General features: G+C 32.1%; 1 protein-coding gene across 4 annotated transcripts in view; it reads right to left on the reverse strand.

Annotated features, from left to right (window-relative positions):
* Window positions 1-22463, reverse strand: part of Khc-73 (Kinesin heavy chain 73) — a 489570-nt gene that overhangs the window by 131378 nt on the left and 335729 nt on the right. For all 4 annotated transcript variants that reach the window (XR_012756224.1, XR_012756222.1, XR_012756225.1 and 1 more), the window contains exons 14-17: window positions 16460-16622; window positions 14985-15137; window positions 5475-5639; window positions 3772-3897 (exon numbers count right to left, since the gene is read on the reverse strand). Coding sequence is in view for 1 of the 4 variants with exons in the window: in XM_075364813.1 (XP_075220928.1) it covers window positions 3772-3897; window positions 5475-5639; window positions 14985-15137; window positions 16460-16622 (607 nt within the window). In the remaining 3 variants the exon portion in view is untranslated. The remainder of the gene's footprint in view (window positions 1-3771; window positions 3898-5474; window positions 5640-14984; window positions 15138-16459; window positions 16623-22463) is intronic.

Below are 22463 nucleotides of genomic sequence, written 5' to 3' on the forward strand. Positions count from 1 at the left end.
AAATTTAGCAACAAATATTTATTTTAGCATTTTTAATGACATTTTCAAATCAACAAAATGATAACTTTTTTGCTTAATAATCAGAATTAAAAATAACCCAACAAAATCAGAATGTAAAAGTAAATTCCACAATCTTTTTTACATAACAAATGCTAAACACTGAAAAAGCTGTAAAGAAATAATTAATCTGAAATTACAATGGTGGTCCAAAAAGAAGGTCTATAACAAACTTAAAATAAGTAATAATAATTAAGACATTTATTTAATGCCTACAACAATACCCCATTTTTCCACACCATTTAAACTACGAAAGGAAAGATCAAACAACAAAAGAAAAAGACAATCATTTAGCGATCCCTATCTATTGTTGCTTTTTTCTAATACATTTATAAATATAAATTTTACAATATTACTGTTGATATTATGATTCTGTTTGAGATTGGGAATGGACTTGATGTAATTACTGATAAGAATTTATCAGTGGGAGACATTCAGTTTAATAATTCATTCAGTTTAATCATTCAGGCTAATAAGATGCCTACCGCAGAGAGTCACAGTCTCTGAACTTAAATTTATTCCAATATTTCTCAGCTGGTAAGAGGTAATCTTTATCCATGAAGTGATTTACAGGGTTTCCAAAAAAGAATCAATAGATTTGGTGTAACTTTCTATCAGATGGAACTAGGAAGTTTAATTTTTATAAAAATATTTAGAAAAGAATCATTTTTAATTGTGTCAGTAAGTTTTTATTTGTAAAATGTCAGATATCAAAATTATATTGTTTCTATCCAGACTACTGAATCATTTCAGTTACAAAAATTTCAACAGCATAAAATTTTGTTTTAATGGAAAGCAGGAAATAGATCACTTCTGCCAATCCACTGATTAGGAAACCATTAGGGCATTTCTAACCTAAATGCTTAGAGTGTGGTGATGCTCCATCCTGTTGGTGCACAATAGACTGATTCTTTATCAATTTCAATCAACACACAGGAAAACAAAATGTTGAAGCATGTCTAGATAATTTATAGCAATTATAGTTTTCTCTGTAAAGAAAAGCGGTCCTAAAATGTTTCTGTAATAGTCTATCTAATTTGCATTTTAAGATAGATGTCAAATTCCAAATTCAGCAGTTCAGCCAATTTATGTAACCAGTGACAAAAAAGGTTGAAGGAAAGCTATTTTAGACAGCTGAGTGCAGCAACTCTTTTTTTGTAGAAACCTTGTTTAAGTAAGATAATATTTTATTTAATCTTTTTTTTAAGTGAACAAGCTGCAAAGGATACAGCCAGATTTATTATGTACTAATTATTAAAGGTACATAACTGTTGAAGTGAATGGAGTAGAGTAAATCTTTTAATCTGATATTAGATAAATCACTACTTAAAACTCTTACAAGTGGAATTTTCCACTTGTAACTTAATGGTTTAAAATAATATTCTGAATTTACAAGTGTCCCTAACAAACTTAATTTTTAAATGGCAGTCTGTATTTTTTATACTTAGAACACAGTCTTTCCTGAATGAAGGCATGATGTGTATAGCATAAAAGACACATATGTTCTTTTGAAACCTTTTTGAGAATAGTCAAAACTGGAAATTTCCTCCATGTCTCACTGTGCTAATACATGTCTCCACTTGACTGGGCTAATACAATTGAAAGAGAGAAACGTTTTACTATCTTTAATAAACTAGTGGTTATAGTTAGTGTGGTAATATTAATTATTACCTAATTAATTAATTATTCCCTATATTAATTGTTGAGTGCAGGTGATTAAATGTGTGTATGTAATCCAATCCTGGAGATTTTGTCTACGTGAATCAATTGTGAATTTCATTTTTCCAATCCTTGAAATTCCTAACCTGGAATTCATGTGACCCTTTACAATCAATAAATTTCTAAAGGCAATGCCTAGTTGAAATAGGTATGTATATCTCTCCAGCATTGCCATCTTCACACTCTGGGATTCCTGAGATGTGTGGTTAATTGAAACCCACCACCAAAGAACATCGGTGTCCATGATCTAATATTCAAATCTATATAAAATTAACTGCCTTTGCTAGGATTTGAAACTTAAAATGTTTTCTTGTCCAGGCCTGAAACTTTTCATTCTACCCTTGTAATACCTTAATCTCAAAAACAAAGAAAATTATGCCAAATGAAAACAAAATCATCAAAAAAGTTAAATACACTTTTTTAGAATAAAGTATAATGATAAAATAGATAAACATGTGCATTATACATTAGTCTGATCAACCCAGAGCAAACTTCCACTTGTGATTTCACATTGGACATTTATCTTTGCAACTTGGTCCAGATTAAACATTATTATTAGATTACACATTGTAATATCTGGCATCTTTTCGTCATTAACCACAAAGTTTCATACATAGATGAGATGAAAGCACTTGCGAATGAAACACCATCAGTTATTTTGGTTAGTCGGCAATAAATCACTACTGTCCTTAGAGAATAAAAAATAATATTTTAATATCTAAAACAATATTAAGGTCAATCTGGATGTATGGAATACAACTCTGGAGAATGGTTGCTTTATCTAACCGTAAAATATTTCAACATTTTCAGTCAGAATGCTTAAGATTCTCCATTGAAGTGCTGAACTGGGTCATGAACAAAACACTACATAATTATTTTAAAAATAAATTACACAATGAAGTAAAAAATACTTCCCAAACCAACAGCCAATATATTTACAGATTAAAATTCACAAAAGTAATCAATTTACCTTATATAATATTATGAAAGGTAAACTTTAAAAATTTCTATCAATGTTAACAAAAATTAAGCTTCTACTTTGTAACTTAGGCTTTCACATAATAAAATGCATTCATAAAAACTGGCATTTGATTGTTAAATCAAATGAATGGAAAGATTCTGTTATATTCTGCAAATTAAATCGGTGCTAATTCTAATAAGTGTATAAATAAATGATCAAATAAAATCAACTGCGATTATATATAATGACTCCTACAGAAAGTCAGATCTTTTTCTGTTTCTATAAGTAAAAAATAGAGAACACTTTTGTTTAAATAAGAGCATAACATAAGAACCAGAAATATCATAGGTTTAATCGTAGTAGATTTGCAATGTAAATTTACACAATTATAAATTTTTTAAACATGACACAGTTAGTACGAGTATATATATAAATGAAATTCAATCTCACTAACAATTGTTCTCTTTTCTAGCACTTTTGGTCATTCGACTATCCTCAGAAAAAGTTATTCTTCAATTTCAGATCATTAAAATTAAATTATGTAGAAAGTAAATTTATAAAATGTTAAAAATCACAACTAAAACTTTAAACACTTTATACTATGACAACCAGTTGTGATTTTAACATTTTAAAAATTTACATTCTATATAATTTAATTTTAATGATCTGATATTGAAGAATAACTTTACCTGAGCAAGGTCGAATGACTGAAAGTGCTAGAAAAGAGAATGCAGATGAATTGTTGGAAACGTTGAATTTCGTTTATTTATATATAAATAAACAATAAGCCTTGCCCAAGTTTTCTTAGTGTCAGCTGTTTGGGGTGTTTTATTAAGAAATTACTTATGACCCAGGGGATTGTAGAAATACCCATTATTTAGAGTTGTTCAGAAGTTAGAGGTGTCTGTTATAGACTATATATAGATTTCACTATACATACTATTCATTATGTTTATGCTATATTCTATTGTAAGATATCGCAAATTTTACGTGACAGCATAAAAATAATAGCTAACACAATTTATAGCGCTTACCCTAACAGTAACATGTGTAGAACTAGGAATCTCCTCTTCATCTCTACTGCTATCACCAGAACTTTCAGAGGCAGCCTCACATATTCTGTCTTGAGGAAAATTCCCAGCTACTCTACTTAATTCAACCTGATTGATAATGAATGAAACAAAATAATTGAAGATTACTTAAAAAAATTACACTTAACATATTATAATATAATAAAATAAAATTAGATAATTTCATACAAGACTGAATGATGTATGAATGAATGAGTCATTATAGTACAAAGTATTTAAACCCGTATGTGTTTATTCTTGATAGTTTACTAAAGTATTGAGTATGAATATATTAAAATAAAAGTACACAACTGACAACTAAAAGATTCAATTATTTTTATATAAAATAATGCAGGTTATCCTTATGACACACCTGCCTACACTGTTTCAGCTTATAACATTTATTAACTCACATAATGGCCACAACACAGATTTAAATTATTTATTCCTTATAACACCAATATTAAGTTTGATTATTTAATGCTTATTTTATTACAATAGAACAAAAGAACTTTGTTCTTATCGAATCTGATTTGAAAGGAAGATCACCCATAAGAAAAAAATTATTAAAAATCTTTATTGCTCAAGTCTTAACAACTTTTAAAAAAATGAAATTACACCAACGTAAACAATTTTGTTTTCAACCTAAGTCATAAAAACATGAAGAAACACATTATGTTAGATTACCTTATTTATATATAGTATTTCCATTATTTTGTATCATCTAAAAGTATAAAAAAACAAAATGATCTTTAAATTAAAGCTTGTAAAAACACATTTTACATTAAATGTAAACAACAAATAACAATTTTTTTTCCATTTATTGAATTTTCAGCAAACATGAAACAGAAAAATATGCTGTTTTTATCTACCAGTACAAATAATTTGAATAGCTCAACTCAGGTTACTTATTTTATTATTCAAACTACAATAGTGTAATGTGTTTTGGCAAAAATTCATCCCTGTACTTCATCGATTTCAATTTTTTAAACTTGGGCAATACAAATCGCATACATCAAACGATTCACTGAAATGTGCTTTATGTTTTTATGAAGTTATAAAATAATCCTATTGGAAAGGTTTACATAATTAAGATACATATAGCATATATATTTATTTTAAAATATATAAACAACATTTTCATTAATCTGTTCTGGTTGAAAAAATCAACCATTCACTCTAATTTTATGCATATGATATTAGCAGGCGTTTATGAAAAATTTTTTTGGATGAAGACTGTAGGAATTTGTACCTTTGGAGTATGGGACTTTCAAGTCAACTACTTGTAATTCAATAATTAAAGTTAGCATTTGAAATAGTATAATATTTTCTGTTTTATCTCCTTATGATCAATTTTCAGTTTGAAGATTAAGTCCAGCTTCTGAGAAATTGTAAAAAACTTTGGCATACATTTTTATGAGGTGTATGTTATACTAAAACTATCAATACTGATTGAAATGAACCAAAAATGTTTACCAGATTCTATTTTGTAGATGTGACATCTTACAGTTGAATTCTTTATTAGGTAGGAGTTTTAAGTCTCATTGATATTAACTACACTTTAACCTAACTAGAACCAAGATTTATATAAAAATAAAGAAAGATCAGTAACTAATTATAAATTAATTACAGGTAAAGATGGAATTTTGAAAACATTAGTACCTTACCTGCAATCGCCCAGCAACTTCACCCTGCTGACTTATAATAGGAGTGTGATAGTTGAGTGTTACATCATGAAATAACACTTCTAAAAATACATTAGCTACTCCAATTAGATTGTGATTTTCTTGCATTTCATAAAATGGGTCATTCATCTTAGCAGGATTCTCAATCTAAATACAATAATGAAACCAATTTACAAGGGTAAATCAAATATAAACAGGATTTTATTTTTTTTTAAATTAATTTACTGAAAAATAGAAGGCAAATATAATTTATTTTTCTAAAAAGTTTTCTGCTTTAGAAATATATTTCTCCCAGTGAGAAGGAAGGTTTTTTTCGCAGCATCATAGAATAAAGCAGGTTGCATCAGAAGCCAACTGCCGACAAGTCCCTCCACGCCCCCTCATCTTCAAATCGTTGCATTCCTACAGCTTCTTTAACTGGCCCAAAGAAATGAAAGTCGCAGAGCAACAGGTCTGGGCTGTAGGGAGGATAATCAAGTTGAGTCCAGTGCGTTTCTTCTTGTTTTGAGACCATTACAGTTGCAGTATGAAGCCTGGTGTTGTCGTGGAGGATGGCCTCTCAAATCAGTTGGTCTCGTCTTTTGCGGGAATATGCAGCCCTGAACTTGTTCAACAGCTTGCAATAGTAAGCATCCCAGCCCCTTAGGGGAGGACACTCGCCTTGTGATGCTTCCAGTTGCCACACCACTCCTCCCATTACTCCTAGCCCTGATGGTGCAATAGTAAGCAGCATTGATTGTGCTTTGCTCATGCAAAAAAATCAATGAGCAAAATGCCTCACCAGTTGAAAAAAACGGTTGAAAGAACCTTGCCAGCTGACAGTCGAGTCTTGGCTTTCACTGGGGCTGCCTCCCCTTTCTTCCTCCACTCCATGCTGGCTTGTTCCAACTGGGGAGTGTAGTGGTGGACCCACATTTCATCGCAGGTGACGATCCGAGTCAAAAATGCATTACCTTCTTTTGCAAACCTTGCTGTAAGCCTCTGATAGACCTCCAAACATCTCAACTTCTGATCTGCAGTCAAAAGGCGACGGATCCATCTGGCACACACTTTACAGAACTATAGGTCATAGTGATGATCGCTTGACAGCTCCCATAACCTATTCCGACCTGCTCTGCAATTTCAGATACTCTCACCCATCGATCATCTTCAAGAATGTCACGAACCACGTGTATGTTTTCATCTGTAATGCTAGTCCAAGGACAGTGATCGATTTTCCACTCATTCTTCTCCATCTTTGAACTCTTTATGCCAGGCAAACACACGAGTCATTGACAATGATTGGTCCCCGAACTGTGCAATCAATCTCCGGAAAATTTCCGTCACTTGAACTGCTTCATGAGCAAGAAATTTTATAATTATGCATTGCGCAGTGGAGGGGTAAACCTGTTGCTCCAACATCATGAGTGTTACTGACAAATTGGTTGGGAGTGTGAAATGGCCAGCTCTCCCCACTCCTAATGAGCCCACCCAAGTATATTACAAGCGCAGGCCCAATCCTACTTACCGTATATGCTCAGGAACAAAAATCCTGTTTATATTTGATTTACCCTCATATATAACAATCAAAGGAGCAGAATGGAAACAGTAGAAAAATTGCATTATTAATTGACTGATAGATAATTATACAAGTTAGAAAGCTGTAATCCAATAAATTCTAAACTTTCATTGAACAAAATAATTAATCTTAGGCAGAAGTATACATGTACAGCAGACTACAAATACATTATTCTGTTTACAGCACTTTCATTCGAGGGTTATTTTTTTTTCAAGGTCCGATTGGTCACGAAATTAAAACCACAGTGAAAATAAAAAATGTTTTATTTGTAATAAGTACTTACATAGTTACGCTATTTCTCTACATAGTCACCACTCCAATTTAGACATTTGTCGTAGCGTGGTACCAACTTTCGAATACCCTTGTCATAGAATGAAGCCGCCTGTGTTTTCAGCCATGTTTCTACACTGGTCTGCAGCTCGATGTCTGTGCCAAAATGTTGTCCTCTTAGCCAGCGTTTCATGTGAGTAAAGAGGTGAAAATCGGATGGAGCCAAGTCCGGGCTGTATGGTGGGTGATCAAACACTTCCCAACGAAAACGCTGCAGGAGCTTCTTTGTTACAGCTGCAGTGTGCGGCCGAGCATTGTCATGGAGAAAAACAATGCCTGATGACGACATTCCTCTCCGCTTATTCTGAATTGCCCTTCATAGACGTTGAAGAATCATGCAGTATGAGGCTGCAGTGATGGTCGTGCCACGTTCCATGAATTCCACCAAGAGAACTCCATTCTGGTCCCAGAACACAGTAACCATGCACTTTATGTTGGAGAAGGTTCGCCTGAACTTCTTTGGTTTACTGGGAGAATGAGAATGCATTCACTGTTTGGATTGTTCTTTTGTTTCTTCAGTTTCGAAATGGACCCATGTCTCATCCCCTGTGACAATTTTGTTCAAACAATCTTCACCTTCATTGTGGTAGCGCTGGAGAAACGTTAGTGAGGCGTCCATTCTCATTGTTTTGTGATGGTCAGACAGCATCTTAGAAACCCATCTCGCACACAGTTTGCGGTACTGAAGTCTCTCATTCACAATGGTGTACAGAGCTGACCTTCAAATTTCAGGAAACGAATCGTTCAATACAGAAATTGTGAACCGACAATTTTCTCGAATTGCCTCATCCACTCGCTCAACGAGATCATCGGTTGACACTCGCTTCCTTCCCTGATCACCTGCATCATGAACATCTGTATGTCATGCTTTAAAGTTCTTGCACCATTGTCACACTTTGCTGTCACTCATTGAAGTTTCACGGTACACATTACTTATTCGTCGATGAATTTCAGCTGCATTGCATCCCTCAGCCTGAAGAAATCTAATTACACTTCACACTTGGCGGAAGATGCTATTGTTGTAGACATTTTTACGTGCTAGCTGCATGTTCAGAACTAAACGAAGTGACGCGGCGTGATTGAAGGCCACACTAGAGACGCTGCGCAACACATATGCGCAAAGGTTCATCCGATTTTTGCACGGGTTTTTATTTCGCGACCAATCGGACCTTGAAAAAAAAATAACCCTCGTATTTACTTTTCTATAATCTTTCCTATTTAATACTTTATTTGCGCATCAACAGTTACATATTGATATTATGCTACAAAAAACAGAAAAAGAGAATTCGTATTTGGAAAAATTTTTATCTCTTTCTTTTAACCAGAAGAGAGTCAGCAGGCCTGTAATATTAAAATAGTCTTGAAATGACTTATTTTTTTTAATAAATAAAATTAAATAAATTATTTAAAAATAAAATTGGCAAATTTTTTGCCAATGATAAAAGACAATTCCTATATTTAGTTTTTAGCAAACATAGACAAAAACCCAATTTTACAGAGGTAAGATATGGCGAAAGGGATTAATATTCTCAATGCTTCTGCAACTAAATTTCCATACTCACTTCAATGAGCAAGCCAAAATGTATCTAAATCTTCAGATGTGAATTGTAGGGCAATATTTTATCAGCAGACATTTCGATGAGCTAGTTGTGAATCTCTTAATAGCTGAAATGTTTTCACTAAATGCAGTGGTTCCCAACTTTTCTGAGTTGCGGCGTCCTTTTTCAATTAAAATTTTTCCATGGCTCCCTACCCTAAGTAAAAATATGACTACTTGTAAGTAAGAGATAAAGTTGTAAGTAATAGAACTCATTTATCTTCATTATTTTTTTACTTTATTAACATTAAATTAATAATTATAAATGTCTTGGTTCAATTAATTATGAAACTTTTATAATATTTTGTGGCACCCCTTTGAAGAGGCTGTGGCTCCCTGGGGCGCTGCAGCGCACAATTTGGGAATCACTGATTAAATGGATTCAGTATCCATCTCTTTAAAAAATTATTTTTATCTTCCAGGAAATACTCCACCAGTTGAATTTTTAGCTCACATAAATTCATCTTCTTGCTATCCAAACTGTGGTGAATAATAGTGTCTCATTCTTTTAAATTTTTCTCAACATAACTGGAAGAGAGTGGAATATATCAGAATTTTTGTTTTGGAGGCCAGTAATCTAGATATCAAGTTTCTTAATGAAAGTATAAACTTTATCATTAATAAAATGTTTTTATCACATCCTTATAAATTCATATTTAAGTCATTTAAAAACTAAAATACATCAGCTAAGTAAGCCAACAACATATACTCATTATTCTGTAAAAACATTGAGAATGAAGTTTGTTTTTTCTGGAAAAATATTATAAATTCATCACACAATTCCAATAAGCAAGTTAACAGTTTCCTCGGCAATAATCATCTGACTTCTGTATGGAAAAGAAGACATTTTTTCACATTACCCACTCCATCGCATATTTTAGCAAATAGCCTATTCTGTAATGGTAAACTTTTGATAAAATTAACCATTTTTACAGGTTTACAAACTATTTTTTTGAGATTTTCTGGTGTATTTTCTGCACTTGTTATAAGATGATCCTTTAATTTTATAGAAATCCACTGTGTCTTTTCCTGTTATCACCTTTGCACCATCAAAACATACTGGAATACATTTTGTCCAATCTATGTTACAGTTTTTACTAGCTTCATAAAAAAATATCAAAAAGACATTGTCCTGTTCCATGACCAGGTATTGAATTACAAAAAAAAACATATTTACTTTGATTCATCTGTCCCTATCGCATTCATATCTCACAAAATATGTGAACTGAGAAATATCTGTTGATTCATCTACTTGAATACTAAAACACTCACTTGAACTCGCTGAATTATCTGATCATGAACGTCAGCAGCCATGTCATCTATTTACCTTGATATTGTGTCATTAGAAAGCAGAATTTTTGCTTCTTCCACATCTATTAAAATACTGACCATATAAATTGCAGCAGGCAATATGAGATTTTCTGCAATTGTATGGGGTTTGGACATCTTAACTCCTTTGAATGCTATGATAAGATGCTTCAAGTGTACTTTTATCAGTATGGCTTGACTTACAAATAGAAGCTTGTTGATTTCTCAAAGTATGTAATTTTCTTTCGAGAAATAGCAACAGTTTGCTTTTATGATTAGGATGTTTAGTTTCCAAGAGTCAAATTAATTTTGATGGCTTCATTCTTCCATCAGAGGAGACTTGAAAGCAAACAATGCACGATTGATTTCCATCTAATGAGATAAAATCATAATTTAAATAACTGCCATTGTAAAATGTTGTCTTTTACAAATTGATTCACTATGTAGATGACACTTCATTTTTTCTCAAATTTATCCAACTGCATAAGAATCTAATCGGAAAAAAAACAAAGAAACCAGTTACACTGTTTTAGCCTCAAACAATTTAAGTTGAAGCCAAGAGTCACAGTTTTGACAAAATGTCAATTTAATTCTAGCAAAAAAAATTTACTGTTACTATAACCATTTAAATTCATCTTTAGTAAAAATACTTAAAACTATATTTCAACATATGTTTGAATATGGTTCAAGTTTTATATGTTTCTTGTTTTAGGTTGTTGACTAGATCTTCAAGTTTATCCACAATTATTATTTTTTTGGTTGCTTTTGGTCATTTTCATTCTTGATTAGTTGGGTAGGATCCATTTTTCTTTTAGTTTTAGGGGCTTGATTTTGTTGCTTTCTTTGGAAAGAAAATTTAATTTTAATTTTGACTACATAGTGATCTGAGCCTGCATCTACTCCTCAGAGGACTTCTTTGTTGTAGATTTCCTGGTGATAGTGTTTGTCCATGAAGACATGGTCTAGTTGCCGTTCTCCTTTAGTGTAGTTGAAATGTTTCCAGGTTTTGAGTTTTTGATGTCTCCTCTTAAAATATGTGGATTTCGAGATTGGTATGTGGTTTCTGCACAGATCGAGTTTCTGTCTATTTTTGTTTGTTTTCTTTTGGGCGGGCCATTTTCTGATGTCACGGTGTCTTTTTTCTCTGCGTAGTTGAGCATTGAAGTCTCTGATAACTGTTTCAGATGGTGTTTGGGGATGATATAGTCAGGTCAAGTAGATCTCAGGACTTATATGTTTCTTTACAATCTTTTGGAGAGTTATTTTTATTATTAGTGGGAGAATAAACATTTATTGTAGTGTAGATTTTATTAGATGCTTTTAGGGTAAGTATTGAGATTCTTCCAAATTTTGACTTGAATTCTTGAATGGAGTTTATTTTGAGACCACCTAAAAAGCCTGCTCCAAACTGTGGAACATTTTTCATTACTCTCTTCCCAGGTATACGTTCGTAGACCTTATGTCCTTAAGATTCATTGACATCCTGGTCAGTGTTTCTTATTTTCTGCAGACCCATGATGAAAATTTTGTGTTTGTTCATTAGACCAGTTGTTATTTTTAGTTTGCCAGTCAGCATGAGGGAGTTTACACTGTGTGTGGAAATGTAGGTGATTTGTTTTGGTTTGATTTTGAACTGTATTTTTCTTGATCATGGGTGCAGTGTTGGGGCTTTCCAATGCTTCTGATAGCATTATCTTCTAAGTGGCAGCCCACCGTATCCGAATGCTGCCTTCTCTGAACTCTGATGTTCCTTAGTTCAGGAGGTAAAATATTTCTTAAAAGACCTTTCATGGTTGACTGTCAAAGAGTCACCTGTAGTGGAACTAGGTCCCAAGTTACAACTCTAGATGTGATCTAGTGAGGTGTGATTTGACAAAAATTGAAGTTTGTTCAGATTTAGTTCACTAGACAAATTTCTACTATTTGTTCCAAATATATTTGCTCCTCATGGAAGCCTAATTCAACTTTTGTAAAGTTGTTATTTTTGGAGACAAGTTACAAAGACTACTGAGTAATGTTAAAAAGATTACTGGGTAACTTTTGAAAAGGACATCAGTGGTTTTAAAAAGAAAATCTAATAATCTTGGCGTTTTTAGGTAGTGAAAACCATGTGGACCAAGTGAAGATCAAGACATAACATTGTATTTGAAAGACTGTGAAACAATTTAGCCTTTCTCTACTACAAAAATCTCTATATACCATAATAATTGGGATGGGCAAAATCTCTGCGAAACAATATGGTTTCCGGAGAGGTAGGTCCGCTCTCGACGCGGTAACTGCAGTATGCGAGATGGCTTGCAGAATCACAAGCGATGATGAAGGCCGGTGTGCTGGTGACCATAAATGTCAGGAATGTTTTTAATAGCATCACTCATGCAGCTATTAGGCATTCCTTAATATCCTGTGGGATACCTGGATACATTACCAGGATAATTTCATATTTGACTAGGCGTAAATTAATCTGCCAAGTGGAGGATGGCATACTGGAAAGTGCACTGGATAGGGGAGTACCACAGGGGTTGGTCCTTGGACCAACTCTCTGGAACCTTGCATATGATGGGGGTCTTCTGCCTGCAGCTGCCCCTGGGAGTTGCAGTAACAGGGAATTCTAATGACCTCGTCATGGTGGTTGATACAGTTACCAAAAGAAAGGGAGTAGATATACAATGGCTATGAAAGTTCAAAGAATGAATGCAAGGGGTCGGGTTGCAAATGGCACCTGAGAAAACAGAGTCGATTATGATATCAGCAGCAAAAAGGCAACCCAGGCTGACAATTACCATCAAAGGACAGCGCATCACATCCAGATCGGCTGTAAAATATTTAAGCATCTGGATTGATATAAGGCTGCAATTTGGGATGCATGAGGTAGAAGCAAGCAAGAAGGTGGACAGGGTCATGGGGCTAGTTGCCGCCCTGCTGCCTAACTGCAACGAACCAAAGCAACACTGAAGAAAAATCCTAGTAAGTGTGGCCCACTCTACACTACTGTACGGTGCATAGGTGAGCCATGGTATACGCCAAATACAGGGGAATATTGGCGACATATCACAGACGGTGCTGTCTACAAGTCATATGCGGTTACTGGACTGTTTCAGGAGTGGCTGCAGAGGTTCTAGCAGGACTTCTTCCTATCGACCCAGTGGCTGAGCAATGGAGAAGGATGTGGGAGATTAGGGTTCTCCCACCAGAAGAAAGAAGGCAGTTAAATAATAACATAACAGTCAAGATGAGCAACATATGACAGTGGAGATGGGACCGGTGCAAGAAGGGACGGTGACACATCAGATGCTTGGTGATGTCAAGCAATAGAGTGGCAGACGACACGGCTCCCAAGATTATTACTTAATGCAGTTCCTGACGGGCCGTGGAGAGTACAGGTCCTACCTGTTCAGGTTCTGCCTGGACCATTCCGATGAACGCCCTGACTGTCATGAGGAGGAAACCGCCTATCATGTGTTTTTTAAGTGCACAAGATACGATCATGAGAGAAAAGATCAATTAGATGTTTTCCATAAAGAGGATATGTTCACACTAAAACAAGTGCAAGATATATTACTACAAATTGGAGATGAACTGGAAGGCTGTTGCTGACTATACCAGGACATTCCTGTGGGGCCTAAATACCTGGGAGGAGACCCGCATAAGAGCTAGGTGTCAGAGAACACGTGGGCAGACAGGCCTCGCGCTCAGGGAGCGCCTAGGGTGCCCCCCGGGCGCATGGGGGTCGCCTTGGCATGATGAAGCTGCGAGCACTTCACACAGACGTTGGATGATGGCCTGGGTGGCTGGTACTTTAGGTATGTAGTGTACTTGTAAAACGAGTAACTGCTGTGTATAGCTTCTGTGGGTTGCGCTTCTGGTATGACATACTATGTACATTTTTATCTTCTATTATGTATATGATGTTTAGTTTTAGGTATTATGTAACATGTATGTATTCTATTCTGAATGAAAATATGATGAATTGTTTTAAGTATTATGAAAAAAAAAAATTACATTTTTTGTTGTTTATATTATTATTAACTGTATTTGTACACGTATCATGTATAATTTGTATCATTTGATGTTTGTATTGTGTTTTGTACTGATTATTTAATGATCTCATGTTAGAATCTGTATTGTTTTCAACTCATGATCTGTACTTGTAGTATGATGTGACGTATGACTGTGTGTGTGAGCGATCTCCCCCTACCTGATGGAATGCGTTATTAGCTATGCCAGGGAGGGTGGATAGCCAGGAGTGGAGGTTTAGTCGGTAGTGCGCAGGTACATACGCTCTTCCTAAAACCTAGCGGGACCTGTTAGCGACTGCGGCAGTGCTTCAGCATCTGTAAAATGGATTCCCCACCTGGTATATATGGTAATATATACCATAATTGTAAAATCACAAAGTGTAAATCTGCAATAAACACACACACACACCCACATATTTGTGTCTTGAGTCTAAAAAAAGGAAAACATTGGGGTTAGTGCTGTGTTAAAAAATCAGAACTCAAAAAACAGCTAAAACTGTTCATGATGCAGAGAGCCATAGGCCCGCCTTTTCCTAGTATATTTAAATGAAACCTACGTATATCCATTATGAAATTTACAACTATTAATTATTGGATCACAATGAAATGCATTTACATTTACATGTCAAGTAATATAGTAAAACATGAATATGATTAAGAAATGTATTATAGTTTTAACTCACCAAGTTGTCCACAGGAAAATTACGGTACTTGCACTCATTATACATTTCCCTCATATCAATCAACTTATTCTCTAATTTTTCCATTGACCAAACTTGGCTTCCTAATTTTTTTCTCTTAACCAAAATTGCTGGCTCACTAACAAAGGCTCCTCTCTATTAAAAAAAAATAAAATTATTAATAAATAAGAATTCAGATACTCAATGTATTAAAAGCAAATAATCACAAATGCTAAAGTACATATAAATTTATTATGTCATATAAGTTTCATTAATTATTACTTTCAAACCTGACCAGACAAAATATAAGATTGTTTATTTAACACTATCATTCTGGGGATCATAACCTTCTATTATTTACTGTGAAAAAGCATCTTCCACTGAAGATTGCTTCACAATAGTTATTAAAGATAATTTCTTTAAAGAAAGTGTTTCTTAAATTTGAAACAGAAAAAGAATTATAGTAAGTAAAACATAAATCGCAAAGAAATGACAGAAAGCAAGACTTAAGTTAAAGGCAATGATTAAGCAACAGGGCAGATGAGAAGTATACATGTACAGTAAATATATAAAAATATAGGTTTTATATATACTCAAGTATATTCTTTTTTTAACAGATGTGTACAATTAACTGAACTCAGTCAAAATTAATACAGAAAAAGAAAATCTACAAACTAATAAATTCTATTTAATCACAGAAAATAATGTCTAGACAGGGTATGAAAGACTACACACACATAGGAGAAGAATTTTCTATGACTAAGTTATTTACCAATATAAAATGCAAACTACATAATTAAAATCAGACTTTTTAGTAGTAAAATATGAAAAATGATAAGGCAAAAACATGAAGAATGATTAAGAATAAATAGATTCAATACCGTGAGTTTTTTTATTTATTTTAGTGACTTAATCTATTCAGTTTATAAGGTAATTTGCAGTTTTCTTCAGTAAACTGTACGTCAATAACTGGCACTTCATATGAGATTTATGATTTAAAACACTTACCTATATTAATCTCCTAATAACAGACTCCTGTTGTGTTTCAGAGTACATCATTGATGTAGACTCTTAATAAAACATTAAAGGTAGTAAAAAAATTATGAATAAATAATGAGAGAAAGGAGATTAAACTTTATAATTTATTTAATTTTATTATAAATATAAATACAATTTTATTATAATTTTTTTCAGATATTATAATACAAACATGTTAAAAAAGCTATCATTTTGTTTTAATTTTCTTAATACAATTAGATTTGGGAATTCCTGAAAAAATGTCTGTACAAATGTGGATGAGCCAATTATTATTTATTACTTTTTTTTTTTTAGTGAAGGGGCGAAAGAAATAAATACTATGAAAAATAAAAACTTCGTAAATATTAGTGTATGCTAATGCGATTTGTAAACACAGAATAACTTACAATCAAGATAATATTTAAAAAAGAATATTATAAAAAAAAAATTTTAACACTGACCCTTCGATTAGGACTAAGATTTGAAGGAGGGATCTGGAGGGTAACACTAAATTTTGTTTTCTTATCCAACTCTTCTGCAAGAACATTTGCTTCCTGTACTAGTACATTAGCTTTAACTATATCAGCTTTCAGTTCCACCAAACTGCGTCTGAACATTTCATCCCTGAAAAGAAATATTTTCTTTAAGTTCTAATAATTTCTCTTTAGCAATAATAGTCCCTTAACATATAATACATATAGTTAAAAATTAACTATTAATGTAAAACATTAATTATTATCTATAAGTGCTGAAATGTCCAGTTTCAATGTGAAAATATTATTGATTAAATAAGTTTTAATCAAAAAAATTCACTAACAACTTTTGTACTATAACACATACTACACAACTCTTTAAAATGGGATTTACATATTAAGCAGCAAAATATGTAAATCTTATATAAAGGTGTTCCACGACGAAATGGAAAAACTTTCAGGACATGTTCTACTAGTGAAAATAATTTTAAAAAATTCATATAAACATAGGGTCTAGAAATGCTTTGTTTTCGAGTTACAGGTAGCAAATGATTTCACCCAGATTTCACTATTCTAATAAAAATGTAATTTTTGGGACCCAAATTAAGGAGTAAAGTTGATGGTTTCTTATGTAATTTGAGCTGAAAATAAGGATAAACAGGATCCAGAACTGTAACTCTAGTAGTTTTAAGATATCCGACGTAAAACACAATATTTGGTATCAAAAAACAAGTTTTTTTTAAATTTGTAGTACAATAACTTTGTTAAATGACAAACAAATACAAAAGATTTAGTAATAAAACTTGTAGAGAATTTAATTCTGAGAAAATTAATTTAAATACAGCCAATAGAAAGTAATAAAAACTTTTTAAAATGGTTTTTTATTAAAGGAAAATAGATGAAAAATAGACAGAAAATCATATTATTCTCAATCTAATACACATTATTCTTAATACAGTAAATAAAATAAAACACATGAAATGATAAGTCATAACAGAAAACAAAACTCAGAGTTAATTGTTCAAAATTCCCTTCTTCACAATGTACACAGCACTCTGCCTGACAAAAAATATTTCTGGTGGCTTTCTGTATGACCCCAGGATCGTTTCATAAAAATTCAATACCATTTTATATTTTAATGATAACTCTTCTTTAGTATTAACTTTTTATTGGTATACTATAGTTTTCATATGACCGCAATGTTAAGTCAAGTGATCATGGTGGCCAATTGACTGGTCCATCACGTCCAATCCAGTTTAAAAAATTAGCATTCAAGTGATCTACAGCTACAAAAAGAAAAACATAGCATCGCATGAATGTGCTGGAAAATCGTTTACAATTTAGTTTGTAAATGTACATCCTCCAAAAGAGCCAGCAAATTATTTTTCAAGAAATGAACACACGTATCTCCCGAAAGGTTTTCTTTGAAAAAAAATGGTCCCAAAATTTTGTCACAAACAATGGCACACCTTATATTAAAGTGAAATCTATGTTGGAAACTAGTTTCCTCAATACCATGTGGATTGTCTTCAGTCCATAAATGATTATTTTTAGAATTGAAGACTCTGTTTCTTGTAAAAGTGGCTTCATCAGCAAATAAAATTGGGTTTACCTTATCAGCATTGTCTTGAAGCCAATGACAGAAGTTTAACTGCTGGAGGTAATTTGTTGGCCACAAATTTTGAAGCGTCTGCTAGCAGAAGGATAAAAATTTTCTTTCTGTAGATGCATACTTTGTTTTTTGACAAACCAGTGCGAAATGAAATTTACCTTATACTAGTGACTGGGCTACATTGAATATGCTGAATTACATGATTTTCATCATTAACACGATGATTTACTTGGCATTCAACAGAAAACAAACACGTTGGAAATGACTATTATTTGTAAATTCTGAAACACTGAAGAATATGTTTTCTTATTTGTAATGTGCCATCCAGAAAATCTCTACTGATATTAAAGTCTAGCAGCTTCAGAATTTCCTTTACAAAATCCATAAATAAATATTATACCAGCATTTTCCTCGTTAGAAAATTGAAATAGCATTTTTACACTACAATATGATAACACTACATCCTTTATCTGTATGATAATAATTTATGACAATAGAATCAAACAAAGTACACAATTTCCATTGTTGACTGGCTAGCCAATCTACAATAAATTTTTTTAAAAATATTTCTAAAGTAACATATATTTCAATTCAGTTTTTTACTTAATTATTTTGTTTTACCTGTGTAAATTATTGAATACACACTGCTAAAATAATTTTTTATAAATTTTGTGTTTCGTTTAAAATTATTTTCAGTAATTAGCGTTTTTGTTTTTAGAAAGAATGTTTATCAGGTACAGAAAGAATAATATGATTTTCTATTTGTCTGTTTTGCTTTAATAAAAAATCAATTTTTAAAAGTTTTTATTTACTTTTATCAGCTGTATTTACATTAATTTTCTCAGAATTAAATTTTCTACAAGTTTTGTTACTACACATTTATTAATCATTTAACATAGTTAAACCTAAAATACTACAAAACTAAAATAACTTAATTTTTGACACCAAATTTTGTATTTTATGACGGAACATCTTAAAAACTACTAGAGTTACAGTTCTGGGTCCTGTTTTATCGTATTTCCCAGCTAAAATTACATGAGAAACCATCAACTTTATGCTTAAGTTGGGTCCCAAAAATTGCAGTAGGGCTTCTTGTTATTAGAAGAGCTGAAATCCAGGAGAAATTCTTTTACTAGCAATAACTCGAAAACAAAACATTTCCAGACCTATGCTTATATAAACTAGTGATTTCAATATTGGACCAAAACTACATTACCGTACTTACATTACAGTAATATTTTAAACGTTGTACCAGAATATATGTTAACACAAATATTAGGAATTTTTCAAAAGATACAAAAACACAGTTGTTTCTTTGCCATATTTATTAGTTTTATCCAAAAAATGCATAAACTATAGGAATATAAACAATTTTGTTTTGTATAAATCTAAAATAAAGGAACAAATGTTATAATCAAATATTAATAATAAGAGCAGTAAAATAATAATTTTTTACATTAGAAACAAAGAATATAAAAAAAATAAACCATTACAGTATTACAATACAATAAAGAAACAAAAAATTTAATATTATTAAGAGGAATAAATATCACATAAAAATTATATGACAGCCATTAATAAAAAAAAAAAAATCAACTAATTTATTAACTGCATATTTTTGAAATGTGATTGTAAAAACATAATGCATCTACTAAACTGTTATTAAGCCTGGAACATATTTTTATACACAAATTACCTGCAGTTGAAAATGCTCTTTCTGTATCCACGCTGGTTGGTAGTACTGTTAATAATAAGCGATACACTTCCTCTAAATATTTGCCTCAAAGTCCTTCATCTTCTAACAACTCGGTCTTCCATCTGATGGTTTTCTGATGGTTTTTGGATAAATCTATTTTTTGTATTACTTTTGTATTATTGTTTGTAGCAATTAATTTATTTATAGCTAATTGTAATTTCTTCTTTAGAGACAATTCTTTTCTGATATTAACTTCAACATCACCTGGATATGCAAATTCATCTGGATAGGTTTGTGTTTGCTTTTCATAAATGTTTTTGTGGAAATTTACGATGAACTTAATTACATTTAACCTTGTTAGCCTCTTTTCTTCTTTTTGTTTCTTTTTTAAAGTCGTTATAATTATGTAAATACCTTAAAATATTTTCTAGTTCACTATGCTGTTCCTCCATGCAAATTTTCAACGCACTGTATAATTTCCGAGATAGTGACATGTCCTGATCTTTAAGTGATTGCAATGTAAAATTTATTGTTGCATTCGTTGTTAATAACTTGGAATCCTCCCGATACAACGCCTCCACAGCCAGCTTTATTGGAATCAGAGATGACACAGTTTTAGATATTAAATTGAATTCACTATCGGAAAAATTAATTTGTAAATTTAAGTCAGTTAATGCTTTCTGAATTAATTTTTTAATTTAAAAAATCGTTCCATTATTAAGAGCAAACTGTTCCAGCGTGTTTTAGAATCTAATATTAGCATAAGTTCTTTTTACATTTCAGAAAGTATATATTTTTGTAAAACAGAATTTTTAGTAGGGGGAACACGTTTAAGTATCATAACTTTTTGAATTGTCATAATTATAGGAAGCAATCCTTGGTAAGTTTATATTTTGTCTTCGTTACTATTATCTTCTTCACATCCAAATAAAGTCCTTTAACCAACTGTATTATTATTTTCTTCATTGTCACTCTCTTCGAAGTCAGAATCAGAAGTTTCTAAATCCAGAGTGTTTTGGTTCTTCTGCTCTTGATTTTGTTGATGTAGCACACTGATTACTCCAAGTTGAATTCCATAAGCGTAGCATAATTGCCGATTTGCATCAATCAACTTCCCAATTTTTTCATCACTGTTGCTCCATCAGTAGTTATGCAGACAATATATTCTTTCAGAGATAATCTATGTTCCTCCAATTTGCAGTTAACTACTTCTACACATTTTTTAGGTGGCATACTTCCTGAGACATGTGTGTGTGAGTCCTATGTTCCAAATTTTCTTTTCTGAATGAATATTTATAAAGTCTTTCGTACACTTGTCCATTCATCAAATGAGACTAAATTTTGTACCATTTAATTTTAATACTGTTAATTCTTTTCTCAGAGAATTGAAAACACTGCTACTGTAGTTTATAACAGTTCTTCTTGTAGTATTAACAGATTCTGGTATATTATTGAAACCTCTCGTAATTAATGACGCTCAATTCAATTGAAGAACAAAAACACTGAATGGCAAACCATCTGATGCTGTTATTCTAGATAAAACTTCATCAAAACAGTCTTTCATCAAAACAGATTTTTTTCTATTAAAAACATCTGTAATTTGTGAAGTCTTTGGTTTAGTAATATCTTTTTTAGGGAGCTGAATTTGTCTCAGATTCTTTTCTTTTCAATAAATTAATGTTATGTTGTGGTTTTTAAATGTGTGTGTGTAGTCCACTTGTACTTCCTCCAAAAACTTTAATAATCCTTGAACATGTTTTGCATCTTGCCAGCACGTTTTATTCAACTTATAAATAGTAAAACCAACCCAGAGTATTATCGGCAGATTTTTTATGTTCTTTGAAGTCATTATTACTCATTATGGATAAATAAAACTCAAAACATATTCATTACAAATAAAATATTTTGAACAATGTGTACTTATTTGTGAAAAAGAAATTCACCAATTTAAAAAATATCTAAATGTTTCCATTTCTTTGTGGGACACCTGTGTAAATAAATAAATAATATATATATATATATATATATATATATATATATATATCTGGGTTATAATCAAATATCCAAGATTCATCACCAGTAATAACATTTTTTAGAAAATGAAGATCAGTTTCAATTCACCCTAGAAGATTGTAGCACACTTCCACTCTGTTGTTTTTCTATTCAACAGTGAGGTTTTTGGGACCAATTTTGCATAAACTTTTTTCATGTCCAATTCGTTTATCAAACTTTGATGGACTATGGTATGGTTCAAATTCAATAGTTCTGCAATCATACTGACAGTTAATCACCGGTTGTACCGTATCAAGTCTCTGATTCGTTCAACACTGGTGTCACTTTTTGACATTAACGGTCTTCCACAGTGTGGATCGTCTGCAACTGATTCCTGCCCATCTGAAAATGCTTTAAACCACCTACAAACGAGCTTGTGACAGAGTGTCATCTCCATATACCCTTTTCAATTTTGAAAAAGTTTCAGTAGCATTCTCACAGAGTTTAACACAAAACTTAATTCCGTAACGTTGCTCATAATTAGTATCAATCACTCACTTCAGTAACGCACAACAAAAACTCGTTTCACGAAGTCTGTTTACGTCTCATGTGGCAATAATAGACTAAAAATATTAATACCTAATATAAATCAGCTGTTCATATAACCATATGTTTACTAGTAACTATATAGT

The sequence above is a fragment of the Lycorma delicatula genome, chromosome 1 (genome assembly GCF_047948215.1).
Source record: "Lycorma delicatula isolate Av1 chromosome 1, ASM4794821v1, whole genome shotgun sequence".
In the NCBI taxonomy this organism is placed as follows: Eukaryota; Metazoa; Arthropoda; class Insecta; order Hemiptera; family Fulgoridae; genus Lycorma; species Lycorma delicatula.